This window comes from Pelodiscus sinensis, chromosome 31 (assembly GCF_049634645.1).
Source record: "Pelodiscus sinensis isolate JC-2024 chromosome 31, ASM4963464v1, whole genome shotgun sequence".
Taxonomy (NCBI): Eukaryota; Metazoa; Chordata; order Testudines; family Trionychidae; genus Pelodiscus; species Pelodiscus sinensis.
The window spans coordinates 11561494-11577830 of record NC_134741.1 but is presented as its reverse complement, the minus strand read 5'-3'; the positions used below and the strand labels follow the sequence as shown (position 1 = coordinate 11577830).

General features: G+C 49.0%; 1 protein-coding gene across 1 annotated transcript in view; it reads left to right on the top strand.

The window, feature by feature from the left end:
* Window positions 1-16337, top strand: part of LOC102461324 (uncharacterized) — a 150336-nt gene that overhangs the window by 116272 nt on the left and 17727 nt on the right. Inside the window, exon 4 of the mRNA XM_075912497.1 lies at window positions 9303-9503. Within this exon, the coding sequence (XP_075768612.1) occupies window positions 9303-9503 (201 nt within the window). The remainder of the gene's footprint in view (window positions 1-9302; window positions 9504-16337) is intronic.

Below are 16337 nucleotides of genomic sequence, written 5' to 3'. Positions count from 1 at the left end.
TTTGTCGACAGAAGCTTTGTCAACAGTATCTGTCGACAAAACTTCTGTCGACAAAACCCTGTAGTCTAGACATACCCCAACACGTTTCAATGAGAATTTCAACCGGGAGACCGGGTGATGCTCCTGTTGCCGACAAAAGAGTCCAAACTGTTGGCACAATGGCAAGGCCCCTTCGAGGTGGTTAAAAGGATAGGCGAGGTGGATTATGAGGTGAGGATGACAGGCCATTGCCGGGGCACCCAGGTTTTCCACACTAACCTGTTGAAGAAGTGGATTCCCTGGGAGACCCTAATGATCGCACCCCCGACAGAGGGAAACGACCTCGGACCATGGGGCAGGGACGAGAACACAAGGCTGGCGGTTTGCATAAACACCGACCTAATGGCCCAGCAACAAGAACAGCTGCAAGATGTCCTTCAATGACACCAGCAGACCCTTACGACCCAGCCCGGGTGCACGACCCTAGGAGTGCACTGAATTATCACGGCAGACAGCAAAACCGTGCGGGAGCCACTACGGCCGCTGCTCCGGGAAATGTGGGACACCATGGCGAAGGAGATCCAGCTGATGCGGCACTGGGGGGTGATAGAAGAGTCAAACAGTGAGTGGTGGAGTCCGATCGTCCTAGTACCGAAGTCCGATGGGTCGACCCGATTTTGCATCGATTTTCAGAAGGTCAACTCAATAGCCTGCTTCGATGCGTACCCAGTACCTTGGGTGGATGAGCTCCTGGAACGGGCTAGGGCAGGCCGTCTATATATCCACTGTAGACCTCTCAAAGGGATTCTGACAGATACTATTGGACCTCGAGACCAGGGAGAAAAACACCTTTTCGACCCCCTTCGGCCTGTTCCACTTCATCACCATGCCCTTTGGCCTACACGGGGCTGCCCCCACCTTCCAGTGGATAATGGATCAATTACTGACACCCCACCATGAATATTCGACTGTGTATATAGACAACATCGTTATTTACCGCCAGACCTGGGAGGACCACTTGGGACATGTAGAGAAGGTACTCACCTCCCTAGGTAAGGCTGGCCTTACGGCCAACCCAAAAAAATACCACGTTGCGCAGAGGGAGGTTTCCTACCTAGGGTATACGGTCGGGCAGGGAAAACTGAGTCCAATTTATAGCAAAATACAGGCACTACGGGATTACCCAATGCTGACTACAAAGAGGCAGGTACGGAAGTTCCTGGGACTCACAGGCTATTACAGGAGATTCGTGCCGCAATTTGCCACGCTGGCGGCACCCCTAACCAAGATGGTAAAGAACACTGAGCCAACGAAGGTGAGGTGGACCCCGCTGGCTGAACAAGCTTTGCAGGCGCTAAAAGGGAAACTTTCGGCCTCCCCGATATTGGCTCAGCTTAATTTCAATAGACCTTTTCTCCTATATACAGATGCCTCTGAGGTGGGACTAGGCGTGGTACTGACACAACATCACCAGGGAGAGGAACACCCCATCCTGTACCTCAGCCGGAAGCTCCTACCTCATGAGCGAAGCTACGCCACCATAGAGAAAGAAGCTCTAGTGGTGAAGTGGGCGATAGACGCGCTGAAATATTACTTACGGGGTAATAAATTCAAACTGATAACTGATCATGCTCCCTTAGTGTGGTTAAATTCGATGAAAGAGACGAACGCTCGCATTATGCGGTCGTATCTGGCGCTCCAACCATATTGCTTTGAAGTGGTGCACCGGCCTGGGGCTTCCCATCAAAATGCGGACTTCTTTTCGTGAATAGGGGAGTCGGAGCCAACCCCAAAGGAGTTACCCAAAAGGGGAGAGGTATGTGACCAGGGTCGGGGGACCACACACCCCACCTGGCTAGGGGAGGGCAGGTGGGAGGCATGAACGGCTGGAGTAGCCCCGGCTGGGCTGAGACTTGGCACAGGGGAACACGCATGGCCCTGCAGCAAGGGGGGTGGGGCCAGACATGACCAGGGCAGGCGGGCTGGGAGCCCGAGGAGTGTGCCGGCAGCACAGGGACGCGCAGAGTGGGGGCAGAGCTCCAGGCTCTGGCCGTTATGTGACGGGGCGTGCGGATGCCGGAGGGGCGGGTCTGGCGCCCCCAGTGTCCCTGCCCGGGCTGCTTGAAAAGCAGCCGGGTGAGACAGTAGGAGACGGCTCAGGGAGGAACTGCCAAACTTCCCCCAAAAAGACGAGCATCCCACCTTGCTGGAGGGAAAGAAAAGCGCTTCTGGTGCCCATGGGCAGGTGAGTTTCAGGGATCGTCCCCACCTGTCGTAGAGGGAACATGTTAGTTGTCCCCCACTTAGGGCCCTGGGCTGGGACCCGGTGGAGAGGGTAGGCCCGGGTCCCCCACTCCTCCCCCCTTTTTGTCCCCGCTGCCTCAACCTACCCATTAACTACGTCACGCCGTAACTTCTGGGGAGCCAGGTGACCTTGAACGCGAACCGAACGCTTGATATTACACCCCCCCTTCCGGGGAGGACGTTTCCTTGGAACTGGCCCCTGGAAATCCCCCCTACCCTATGGGACCCCTGGACTGTAACGAGGGCGGGGCAGTGAGTCTGCTGAACCCCGGCACCAACTCGGCACCGGGTGATCGCACTCATGTACCCCTCCCCGGGGAGCCAGTCCCGGGACAGAAACACATCAGACTCAGACAGTGGGTCTGCTCAACCCCCCTGCTCTGTTGGGAGGGGGCGCTCGCACCCGGTAAATCCATCACATGTAGTCTTGCCTTAATCTTTGTATTCATGCCCATCAGTATGAAAGGAGCTATTTGCATATATATTTGCAAGTATATGCAACCACACTTAAGTTGCAAGGAAGAACTGTCTTGTCTAAGCCCTGGATAAGATTGTGCCATTCAGATCACAGCCCTGGGAAGCAGGCCCTGAGATGTCCCAACTTGGAAATGGGAAACACACCATAACTGCCCCTACACTCCATTTTTACTAGCACTGTAGAGGACTCCCTGTCCCCACCCCTATCACTTCCAACCCCTCTGCCAGTCCCTATCCTGGGGTTTCCCCTTTGCTAGTGGCTCACATAGCCTCTCTCCTGCCCCAATGTTGCCCCTTGGCCCCTTTCCTGGCCCTGTAGCCAGCTGTGTAATGCACTCGTGTGGTCAGTTTTGCCCTTGCACAGACTTGCCCAATCCCCACTTCCCTACCCATGGTTGTTGCCCGGCTACTCCTGGGGTAGGGCCACATGGAAGGCGGCTGCACCATGTGCTGGAGCCATGGTGTAGCCAGACATAACCCCCCCTCCTCCCTCTGACACACTTGGGAGAGAGAATCCTTGAGAGCAAAACTGTCTTCAAAGGCTCCAGGGCCTCCAGAGGTGCTGGAATAACAATGGCCCTGGCTGCTAGACAGGAACCAGATCACAGCAACAATTGGGCCAGCAGGTGGTCGGGGGTCTTGGGCTACCTTTGGCTGGTACCGGTACTGATACGCCTACACACACCATTCCAGAAGAGGAATCTACCGCCCCATCAGAAAAAGGACGTCTGGCCCTAATGATTTAGTTACCTCCACCTCACACGTGCAAATGAAGCTTTGGACCCCCTGTGGGAATGGGCGTCACAAAGACGTTCCAACTTAATTGGCATTTTAATGACAAGAGAAGCGTCTATGTGACCACAGGGGTATAAAGTGTGGTCGTGTGCCCCACTCTAATTGGAGATCCACCCATATACCTGCTGGTCAGGCAGTCTTGGACCCCCAAGACTTTAGGGATGCATTTGTCTCGTACCGACTGCTTCCCATTGGGACTGAGAGAAACGCTGGCTTCGCCGGAGTAAGGATCGCAGGAGTAAGAATATACTCGCTAGGTGTCTATTTTTGCATGCATTCAATAAGAGCTCAGAGAACCAAAAGGGTTTCATGGTACCTTTAAGTGACTTTTCATTGTATTTTCTTCTTGGCTTTTGTAGTGGCTGCGGTATCTGTAACACAGCAGTAACATTTAACAGCTAAGCTTGTGAAAATGGCGATCGGGGCTTTTTTTTTTTCAGAAAAGCACGTCTAGATTGGCCACAGATGCTTTTCCACAAAAAGTGCTTTTCCAGAAAAGCATCCTGCCAATCTAGATGCACTTTTCCGAAAATGCTTTTAATGGAAAACTTTTCCGTTAAAAGCATTTCCGGAAAATCATGCCAGTGTAGACGTAGCCTTGCTGAAGACACTTCTCAATTTTCAGTCAGACATTATTTCATCCCCTCTGTCACAAGACACATCATCTGCTTTTTTAATAGCACTGTTGTTTTTGTCTATTTACACATGTACATATTTGCATTCTGTTGTTTTCACATTAACTTCCAGAAATATGTACCATATAAAACAGGTTATTTTCCATTTTTAAATTAATATGAATTATTTTCTCCATCTAAGCAATTGTTTTAACTTTAATATGTATGTAAAGTACCAAAAAGAAAGTGTAACTATAGAAGGCAAGTAAAGGCATTGGAAGGGAGCTGAAGAGTTCCCTTTTATTTCTGACATGCAGCAAAATTGTGTAACTGGAAAATGACAAAACAATATTCCATAATAAAATCCAGTTAAAATCCACTACCAGTTATTATATCACTAAAAAGAAATATTTCCCCAGACCGATTTAATTTGGAAACATGAGCAATATTATCCAGCACTGTACACTGGCAGCTACCGAAAAGGGTTTAAAATACATTCTTGAAGATACATTCTCACACAACAGAGTATAGATTTTGGTGTAGACACAAAAGCTGTTTTTCAGCACTTTTAACTTAATTTCTATATGCACTCAGATTAGACAATTTGAAACCGTTACCAAAACACGAGTTTTAAATTATTTTCAAAGACATACAGCAGACAAAATTACACAGTTGGACATGCTATAACACACTGGTGTACGAGCAGATGATAGAAGTGGCTATAAAGTATCTTCTTTAAAAATAAGTAAAGTTTTGTTTTATTTTACTACATATCTCAATGCACAATCAACTCTCAAAACTCAGATTCTCATGGATTTTGGGACCCCCAAGATTTGTCCACCTCGCATCCCCCCAAAAATTTTGGGCTTCTGATAGTAACTAGTAAAGCTAACAGATGAACACAACGTTTACAAATAAATTTCACTCGCTGCTTTGTTTTTAATGTTTGTTGGGCTTTTTTTAGTGTGTTTTGTAAATATTTACAGTAGAATAGATGCAAGAGAAACAATAAATTTTCTTGCTAATAACCCGGTCCAAACCACCTGTTGAAAAGGTCTGTCAAGAAGTCAAAATGCTACCAATTGGCAAGAATTTAATAAGAAAATATTCCAGCATCCAGACGGGGTGTGACCGAGTAATATGAGAATAAACCCTGAGAATTAAGGATTCTTAAACCCCATAGTCTCCTATAGACAACCACCTAACCTCAAGATGATTCTTACCAACAACCAAAGGACATACCACACTAATACCAACCCTGGTACTTTCCCTTGCAACAAACCCCGTTGCCAGCTTTGTCCACATATTCACTCTGCTGATACCATTATTGGGCCTAACCAAGTGAGTTATAAGATCAAGAATACATATTCCTGCGCATCCAGAAATATAATCTATGCTATCATGTGCCGAAAGTGTCCGTCTGCTATGTACATTGGACAAACGTCTCAGACACTTCGCCAAAGAATCAATGGCCACAAAACAGACATTAGACAGGATCACAAAGAAAAAACAGTTTCTTGCCATTTCAACCAGAAAGGACACTGTCTCAATGACCTAATCACACGCATCACGCATCACCTAATCCTACTTCAGAAGACATTCAAATCTGCACTTGAAAGGGAATCCTCTGAACTGTTATTCATGCTAAAATTCGACACTCTTCGCAGGGGGCTGAACAAAGACCCCAACTACCTTACCCATTACAAAGATAGCTTCCCCAATTATCATCTCTAATACCATTAACTCACAGACATCTCCCCTTCCCCACCTCTAATATCATTAACTCACAAGCATTTACCTTCCTTCCCCCCCCCCCCCCATCCGCCCTCTGTTCTGTAATGTGATTTGTCCTTTTCATATGTGTTCATTTTTTTAATTGTATCCTTTGGTATATATGGTTGTGACTATTTTCTTTCACTATTTGATCTGAGGAAGTGGGTCTGGCCCACAAAAGCTCATCATCTAATAAACCATCTTGTTAGTCTTTAAAGTGCTACACAGTCCTGTATTTTGTGTAAACCCTATTCCAAAGTCTTTCTCTGCACTCTTGGACAAGCAACATCACCTCCAGGCCTCTGCTCCTCTTTCCCCTCTGTACCCGCACGCCACACAACATGTATCAGTTAAAATTTGTCAAGACTCCCGAAGAAAAACGAGCGGTTGCAGGAATCGGCCTGACACATGGAGCTGGACCCCTGCTGTTCCCCCACCCCCGGCGCCTTTGCACCTCGGCTCCTCCGATCCCTCCCGCCCGGCGCTTCCCAGAGGCAATAGCGCAGATGGTGCTGCCTCCCTCTGCCCCCCGCGGAGAGTCAGACGCTGCTGCGGGCTCCGCCCAGGGGCAAATCGCAGCAGAGGCGGGCGGAGCCTGAGCAGGGGTCGGGAGTGTCTGGCAGAGAGGAGCGGACGTACTGAAAACCCAGCCGGATTTATCCGGAATGGGGACGTTAGACTGCGCGTGCGCAGCGGGTCAGTGACTCCGGTCCCGAGCCAGCGCCAGGGCTCAGCTCAGACCGGGAGCTGCCTGGCCACGCCCCAGCCCCAGCCGCTTCCGCCTCCCGGAGCCGGGCCGCAGGCTGCAGGTGTGGGGCGCGCTCGGGAAATTGGGGGGGAATCTGTGCAGGGGCCGCACCCATCGAGCCGAGCCGAGCGGAGCGGAGCGGGGCGGGGCGGGGCAGGGGAGCAGCGGCTGCCGGCGGGGCTGGAGCCCAGCCAGTGATCGCTCCCTGTCGGGCTGCGCCGCGCCCGGCGCCCTAAGCTCCTGCTCCTCCGCAGCGCAGCTTTCCAAGGGAGCAGCTCGATACAAACCTCCGGCGGGCCGGGGGTTGAAGTGGGGCGGACCCATCTGCGGTGTTTGCATACCGGCCCCTGGGGCAGATGCGGGTGTTTCCCATTCCCGGGACCGGCATGCGGTCGGTCTCAGGCCCCTTCCCACGTCTGGGATCTGACTGGCCAGGGCGGCGCTTCCCTGCCGAGTAAGGGGCACTCGCTTGCTAACGGGGCTGGATGCAGGGAAATGTTTTAGATGCAGCCGCTTGTAAAGCGCGCTATGTCAAGGTCTGGCTTTAGCGTCTAAAGAATCTCTGATCCGCTTCAGTGTCTGCTTAAAGCTGCCTGGCTCATGCTATAAAGCAGGAGCTGGGAATCTATGGTCTGGGGACGGACATGGCCCCTAGCTTGCCATGGCCAGGCCTGGCTTTAGGGTCTAAAACAGGGGCGAGGAACCTTTTTGGGGTCGGGGGCAACTGACCCATACAAAAAACAATCAGGAGCTGCACATAAGTGAGAAGCAAAAAAAAACAAACAAAAACCAAACCCTCACTGACCTGGCCTCCAACTGAAAAGGAGAAAGACACTCCACACCTTCTCCTCACACCCCAATTCTAGTGGGGCCCAACCTAATAGATTTTGTGTGTTCCAGCCTTGTGGTTGTTCAGCGGGGTGGGGGCTGGGGTGCCAGTGCTGGCTCCCCAAAGCTGGGAGGGCCCTGAGCTTTGGGGGCTGGATCTAGGCAAGTCAGGAGTTGCATTTGGCCCCTGTGCCTGGAGTTCCCACCCCTGGTCTAAAAGATTCCCTGACCCTCTTCTGTGTCTGCTTACAGCTGACTGGCTTCTACTCTACACATTCCTTTGTTTATGGAGGGAAATTGATGGATCAAATGGGAGGTGTGGGGGCCAAACTGACTGCACATGGTGGGGGGGGGGGGCTGGCTGCACAACCAGGAGAGGGGTTAAGAATCAGATTCAGCCCTATCAGGATAAAAGATACTGCAGTGCGGGAGGGGACATCTACAGTGTTTGCAAAAATAGCAGGGAAGGGACAGAGGGTTTTTTCCCCACTGCCAGGATGGGGTGTCACAGGGCTGTGTTGGTGGCCGGTGCCTGGAGAAGGCACTGCCAAAGGGGATTAGATTCAGTGGCTGGGGGCTGCCTGCGTGAACTTCTGTTTTGCCTCCTGTCCAGCACCCTAGTCAGGGTGAGTAGCACCTGAGTTAAAGGGACAGGGCTGGACTTAAGCCCTGCTGCAGGTGTCCTGACTTTTTCTTAAAAACAGGCAAATTGTCCTATATTTTCTGTCTCCATCTGTCAGTGCTGGTGAGTCTTGCTGCTGCAAGGTCCCTGCTTACCAGCCACCTGCCCACCAGCAGGAAGTGGGGGGTCCAGTGGCTGCAGCTGGTTCATCTGTGCAGCCTCTGTTGTATGTCAGTGTAAACCAGCAGCTCCCCCCTCCCCCCCATCCCGTTTCCATCTGGCACTGATTGCACTACTAGCAGCAATGGCTGGTCCATGTTAGCAGTTGCCAGGTGGCAGCCAGTGACCTGTTCCCTCTGCTGCCCCCATCGGTCCTTTCCATTCTCTCCCTTTTTCTGCTCTCTTCCTGCTCTGCTCCTTCATGGCCCGTAGCCTCCTGCTCCTCCATATCTCCCTGCGGAGCATAGCCCTGCCCATGTGCTGCCTCAGGGAGATGTGATTCCAGATCCTAGTAGAGGGGAGTGTGTCCTGGGGGCTCAGTCAGGCAAGCAGAGAGGTGAGCACCAGCCAGGGAGGAGCAGGTCTATCAGACACCTCACCCATGTGAGAGAGCTTTACGCGGTGGGGGAGGGATGTTCACCACTGACCATGTGATCCGTGTGCACGAAGCATTGCGCGAAAAGCCAGAAGTCCCTGATGATGTTCTGTGCTGGCAGTTTCCACATCCCATAGTCCTAGGGTAGCATTCCTGTCTGTGCTGCAGTTTTCCAGTCTACATTTTTGTACTTGCATTTCCTGCAGAACTTTATTCTTTCAGATCCCCTGATATCAAGGTGACAGATTTCCTGGGTTGGCATCAGAGCTTTTGCACCTAAACCTGTATTCAGACAGGTGAATCTGCAGCTTTTTTAGCAAAATCACTGGACACTCAGAACTGAATACCATTGTTACAAGCACAGTAATGTTGAAACTGAAGCCAGGTATTAAGAGAAATGAATGTGGATTTTGGATCTTAACTTTTATGCATTGTTTATGGACTACCTAGACTAAAGCATTTGCCCAAAATATGTGTCTCCAGGGACAGAGTCTGGGCAGAATGAGGGTGTGGAAAGGATTAAAGCCCCTTCTGAAAGGTCTCCATTTGCCCTTCTCCCCTTGACAGGCTACAGAACATCCATATCTTGCTCCAGCTCAGCCCACGGCCTGAAGAACCAGGGAAAGGAAGTGTCTGTAGCGGAACCGGTGAGCTTCAAGGAGGTGGCCGTGTTTTTCTCTGAGGAGGAATGGGCTCACTGGGACCCAGCTCAGAGAGTCCTCTGCCAAGATGTGATGCAGGAGAATGATGAGGCTGTGAGCTGGCTGGGTAAGGATTCCTGTCCCCTTGAATATAAGAAGCTGGGTGGGTGCTGGAGCAGCTGGGTTGGGTTTGGTTCAGTTTAGGGTCCCTCATTGCCCCTGCCCCCCAATGTCAGGAGTATCAGCCCCAGTAATCCTGGCTCCTGTGTGAGAGACTGTCCCCTCCATGCCCCCTTCCAGGGACAGCGGGTTCATGGACATAACAGTGGTGCTGCTCTTCCTACAGCCAAGGTCTCCATGTGCTTTCCCACTATCTTGCCCATGTTGTGCCTTGGCCGGAGGTGTCAGTGGAAGGGCCAGGCAGGAATGGCAGATACCAGAGTTGTGGGACTGGTGTGGCTGCTGCTAGTAGCTGCAGGGTACCCCCTGACAGGTTCTGAGGCAGCCAGCCAAGGATCCACTTAGATGCTCAGGCAGCTTCCTCTGCCACCTTCTGATTCAAGGAGACCTTGAGCCAAAGAGCAGGGTGATCCAAGCCAGGAGCTTTGTGGACAGAACCCTAGGAGAGCTAGAGCTCTGCTGGGTCCTTTCTTTCAAGTCCTAGTGACCTGCCACATGGCAGCTGCAATCTGAGCCCTGCCTGGGGGCCTTGGTGTCAGACCTGCCAGCCCTCACTGGAGCTCCCCTTCTGAGCAGTGTGTTCCTGTCCTGCCCTGGAATGGAACAGGCCATGAAGAAAGTCTTAGTTGTACCTTAGAGAATGCAGCAGAGGGCTCTGCTCCCCTGGGGAATCAGCTGGGCCATTCCTGAGGCAGCGGGGGATGCATCTTTACTGCAGCTGAGTGTGTCCTGGGATCCTATACCTGTTGAATTTCCTGTGCTCCTTCTTCCAAGCAAACAGGCCATTTTATTGTCCATGCACGTTTACAGCATTCTGAGTGGCAAAGATTTGGCGGCAGTTGCATTCCTTTATCCGTTTTGATATGTAAATTTACATGACTATAACTACTTTCCATAAACCTGTCTTTAGTAAGGTTAACTTCCATACAATGAACATTATAAGCAGGTGATGAATACAATTATACCCACCCCTGTTTGTTGTTTACTGGTCTTAATTGGCAGCTTACAGAGAGGGGAAAAGAACACTAGGCCCTGATAATAAGTTTTACAGCAAGTGAGAACAGGCAGGGCTACAATGAGAAGCCATTAACAATGGGTGGATTTATCAAGTTGCAGTTTAGTATAACACTGCCCCATCTATCTCATCATCAGTGGAGAAGGAGAAAACTGGCCTCACTTATCTTTTCTACAAGCAGCAAGGAGGGAGAAAGCAGGTCTCATGCAAGAGGAAAACAGACCTATAATTTAACTAGGAAAATTTGCACACCTTGCCAACCTCACAGGCCTTCCCAGACTCCTATGAACTCTGAAATATCCCAACACTCCCCCACTCTCTTTCAAAGACGGTCCAGGTGCCCCTCCTTCCCCCACACTGACCCGCAGGGCATTCAGGCCAGAGGCCCTGGCTCTAATTACCCAATGCCTTGATGCACTGATCATGCTATGGGGTGGTAGGAAAAGTAGGTCACATGTGGAGTGGGTAGCTGACCTGCAAGTATGGCTTCTGGGGAGTGGCCAGGGCAGCAAATAACTTACAGCCTGCCAGTTGTCAGACGCTGCCACCAGTGTGGTGCTCTGGCATCCATTCTGCTCCCTTCAATGTTGATAACTGTTCAACTTCGTATGGTGTGTGTGCTCTTTCCAAATGCTGTGCAGGTAGCCTAAACCGCAGACTTCTAAGAGCCCCCAATGACCACAAATCAGACAAGGTGAAAAGGCATTGGAACCAGGTTTATTGTCAAACAACTTATGGTCTCTAGCACCGTGGGCGTCTAGACCAGACGTCAACAGTTTACACTAGTACATACGCAAGCCCTGGCAACAGTCTTAACTCAGCGGCCAGGAGTTTCCACTATCCCCTAGACTGGGCAAGACAGCCCCTCTGAGATACGCTTTTATACACAGACACAAGTTATACATCATGTCTTACATATCAAGGTGCCACTCTTAAATGTATTTGGTTGACACTCCCTGACGTACCTAGATACCTCCCATTACCTTGTTTCTGATGATTTGAGCAAAACATTACTCTTCATCATGCTGTCATCCCGACCCTGTACTGAACCTGGGTCAGTATATCCCTGTTATCGATGGGGAGCGTACTGGTACCGAGCTGTTTCTGCAGCGAGATGTTCTGTTACCATCCTCCTGGAATGTTTACGTACCTGTCCTGTGCCTAGTACCTCCTAGGTATTTGTGTTTCTGTAATACCAGCAGCCCTGCCCTTGCCAAGTGTCTGTGAACAGGACCTGTCTTTTGCTCACAGCTTAGCTCTGCTTTATGGTAGCAAAACACTGACTGTTGCTCAGGCCTCCATTGTCAGGCCCTCTGATTACTACACCACTAATCAATGGTACAGTCAGCAGAACAAAATCCCAATAGCGTGGATAATCTGACTGAGAAGCGAATGTGTGTCCATGAGACCTGTCCTAAGGGCATAGTCTATATTAGTCCAAGCACAATCTGCAGGCAGGTCAGTTGCCAGTTGGAATGCATTCGTTCCTTGGATGGCCCAGGCTTTCAGGATCCACGTTTGGCATTGCTCAGCCTGGAGCTGCTTTAACAGGTGTATCAAAGTGTTCCAATTTATCCAGGTAGGTTCAGATACTGCCTTAGTCCAATCAGTGGGCACCATCAGATCTCTGATCAAGTTAAGCTGCTGTACAACTGGAATATGAATTTAGTAGATGGAGTTCCCTAGCTGCAAGGAAAAATGGCCAAACCAGGTCCCATCCTTCCCAAGCATTGTCATCCTCCCCGCCCCCAAAACCTGCCCATTGAGCATTGCTGTTCCCTCCAAACAAATTCTATTTCCCAGTTACACCCAGTGCTGAGAGACTAGCTCTGCACATTGCAGGGATGGTGTTTCTTGAGGCCCTTCCCTCCAGGTATTCTCAGGTTAACCCAAGGTGTGGACAGTATATCTCTGACCCTTCTAAAACCAAGTATAATTTCCCCCAACCTTAACTTGCCATACTGGCTCTTGGGACCATTTCCATGTGCACCTGCCCCCAAACCCAGACTGTAAGAGGGTGGCTGGGGTCCAGTTCCACCTTAGCAACTTCCTTGGTGGTGAGGATACATTGGGCTAGTGTGCATTTCCCCAGGGTTATGTGCCAAGTGGCCCTAAAAGCCCAGCAGTCCTTTAATTGGTTGGCTATATCGGTTCTTTCCAATACCATAGGCCCTAGCAGCTATCCTGCAGGAGGGTTACAAGGTGGGCAGTAAGAGTTTGTTACATTTGACCATAGTCTTCACACTACCTGCTAGATTAGTCATGAGAGACTCAGTGCTGTGTCCCAGAGTTAAAATGATGTCCCCTAACATCAGGTGATTGGTGGAACTAAGGGCAGATCCCTGTAACAGTGCCCCCTGTCCAATAATCCCAGGTGTGTATTTTCAGGCAGAATGGCTCTTGCACAAGAGGGGGTTTTTGCGCAAGGAGGAGCAGTGTAGAATGCTCCTTCTTGCACAAAAACCCCTTGCACAAATATGGCAGCTCATTAAGTATGCAAATGAGGTGCAGCAATATTAATTGCCATGCCTCATTTGCATATGTTCTTGCGCAAAACTGGGCAATGTAGACGTAGCCTACGTGTTTTATTAGTCTTTAAGGTGCTACTAGTCTATTTGTTGTTTTTTTAATTTTTCCTGTTACAGACTAAGGGGTTTTTTTCTGAAGAAGATATGCAAATTGTGCTCGCATTTGCATATCTTCTTCTGGTTTTTTTTTCCTCCCAAATGAGGATTTTCTGACATTTGGCCTATCTACATGGGGCCAAATGTCGGGAAAAAACCCTCTTTCAAAAGCCCCTGTAAACCTCATTTTATGTGGAATTTGCATACCTTCTTCGACACCTCCTCCCCCTCCCCAGCGTAGCCATACCCTAACTTGGCTACCTCTCTGAAGCTAGTGAATAGATTGTTCAAGTTACAAGAGGCTGATAAGAACAATTAGTACCTCCATTGTTTGGTTGGTTAACTCTTAAGTCAGCCAGGTCCTGAACCTAGGCTGGTATGTACTTTATTTATGGGGAGGTGATTGGTATCAAGATGTTTCTCAGCAAGGCATTCTGTTACAGCCCCTTTGGTATGTGCTTGCAGCCTGTGATTGGTACCTGTGCCTGGTACTTTTTGGTGTTCTTTATGCTTGACTTGGCTTATACTATTTCTCTTTAGCCAAGCCCCTTTCCTGCTTGCAGTTTCACTAAGCCAAAGTCTTGCTCACTAGATTTCAAGCCTGCTTTTTTTATGTTACAGGACGTTATTCAGGCCTGCTGATTTTATGTTACTGACCCTCAACTTACTACAATTTACACTACAATTTTGTATATACACAAATATACATACACAGGCGCACACACACATACACGCATCAGATTGTCTCCTTGTCTGGATTATTTGCAGACATTTATTTGGGAAAGGGCCCATTTTCCCATCAGAGTGGCTTCCAAGAATTCTTTTAATTCTTTTCCTATAACAGTTTACCCTAATAGCATTTACACAACATTCAGATGCTCAATTCCTCCCCAGACTCTGCAGAGTTAACTTCTCACTCATTCTTTTTCCTTAAATCACTTGCTTTATCTCCCAGAATGACACTTCCAATAGCTCCCACTATCACGGTACCAAGTTCCCACCATTCACAGGAATCTGAATTCCCTATTCCTGTACTCTTTTCCTTACCTGTCCCAGCACCTGTTTTTACAGTTCATCTGTTGTGTGCCAGCATATCTGGGCCTGATCTTTTTTCTTTTGCTGAATGGTCCCCTTCTGTGGACACAGGCTTCTTTCACTACCAATTTAGCAAGGAAAGGATCCTTTCAACTAACTAGCCCCACATCTTCTGGTCTTTTTTAAAAAAAATGTCAAATGTCCTATGCTTGTGTACCTCTCTGAAGAGAAGGGATCTTGATTTAAGGCATCTACGTGACCCTTCAGGGCCAGATTGTCTGATAGCCCCTCGCACAGAGCCTGCACCAGCATAGCCACCTCCTTTTCTGGGAAGCTTTGAATGCAAGAGAGGATTCTACCCATTCCTGAATGGCCAGCCAATCCTGATGATCCATGGAGGGACACTCATAAGGTGCCCCCCATTTACCCATCAACTTGATAATAAAATCCCTAAAAGTTGTTGCAGTAAAGAGCCCGTTAGACTTACCTAAGCAGTGCATCAATATATAATGATCAGGCACAACTCTCTTCTGGAATCCTGTTCATGATGCCAGATGTTAGAGAAGAAACAAGTGACTCAGGAGTGGATGGAGTAAACAGACCTTTTTATAGCAGATACTCTATATCCTCAGATCCTCCAACACAGCATTGTGAGTAAGCAATGATTTGGCACCAGTTACATGCCATTATCCATTTTAGTAAATGAGGGGTGGGGAACCTTTTTTGGGTTGGGGGCCACTGACCCACAGAAAAATCAGATGGGGGCTGCACATCAGTGAGAAGCAAAAGGGGAAAAATTCCTCTCTGATGTGGGCCCCAGCCGAGAAGGGCTTTCCCTTTACATGCCCTACATTCCCCTCACACAGCAGAGCCTAGGGTGTTCAGCCTGGTAAATTTTGTGTGCTCCAGCCCTGTGGTAGAGCAGCAGGGGAACTGGAGCATCAGCGCAGGCTCCCCAATGCTGGGGGGGCTGAGATTCAGGGGCAGGATCCAAGCAAACCAGGTGCTACATCTGGCTCCTAGGCCTGAGGTTCTCCTCCCTGCCCTAAATCCCTATTTAGTAATGTTAACTCCTATACAATGATTATTAATAGGCAGGTGATAAATATTATGATACCCACTCCTGTTTACTGTTTATATGATTTTCAGTTAGAACAGCACTTTCCTGCATTCTGCACTTTCCTGAACCAGCAGGTTCCAGAGATTACAAAGGATGTGTCCCTCAAAATATTCTTACAGAGCAAGTGAAAATATGCAAGAGACAAAACAGAGGACACGGTTCAGTGCAACTATCTTTCTAGGCTGTGACGGAGAATTTAATCCGAGGGTTCGGATGGGGGCCCAAAACCCCTACCAAATCAATTCCAGACACCCTTCTTAAGCAACCAGCTTTATTCAGGAATGCATTCCAGGGCAAAAACCTCCAGGATACTCAGGAGAAAAAAAGTTTCTGCAAAGTTTCTGCAAATGCCCAAACAAAAGGCAAGGTCTTTTGTACTTTCTTACATGGTAATTACCCCCCTTTTACTGACCACTTACAATTGCATGCATATACAGGTCATGCCCCTTTGCACCAAATTCCCTCCAATCATCATTTGTCCCCTCACTGTCATTTTGCAGGCCTTACAACAGGTTCAAACCAGTTTCACCTGTCCCCTCCTTTTGTATACCTGTGTTCAAGCACATACCTCTTTACAAAGACCAGACTTTAACAGCAGGGGTCATATTGACAACAGTTAAGTTTATCCTTCATTCCCCCCTTTGATCCACTTGTGGATCACAATTAATCTGAAGCATCCTTTCCCATTCATCCTCAAACGTGCAAGTGTCTTTGTAGTCTTTCTTGGGAGGGTTCTGTACATTTAGCAGAAGCATCTGTTGTACTTTGCTTTCTGCTACATTTTCTATCTTTTGTAAGCACCTTTTAATACAGCATAAGGCTAGCTGTATCATTATGTATATAGAGCATATTAAGACAAGGAACATCAATATTCCTCCCACCACTTTCTTCATGAGTTCGCTTAACTCTATTCCCAACCAATTCAAAGGATTCCAGTTTTGCAACTGCTCTCTAAATGTTTTTGTCTGGACAGACAATGTTTGGATT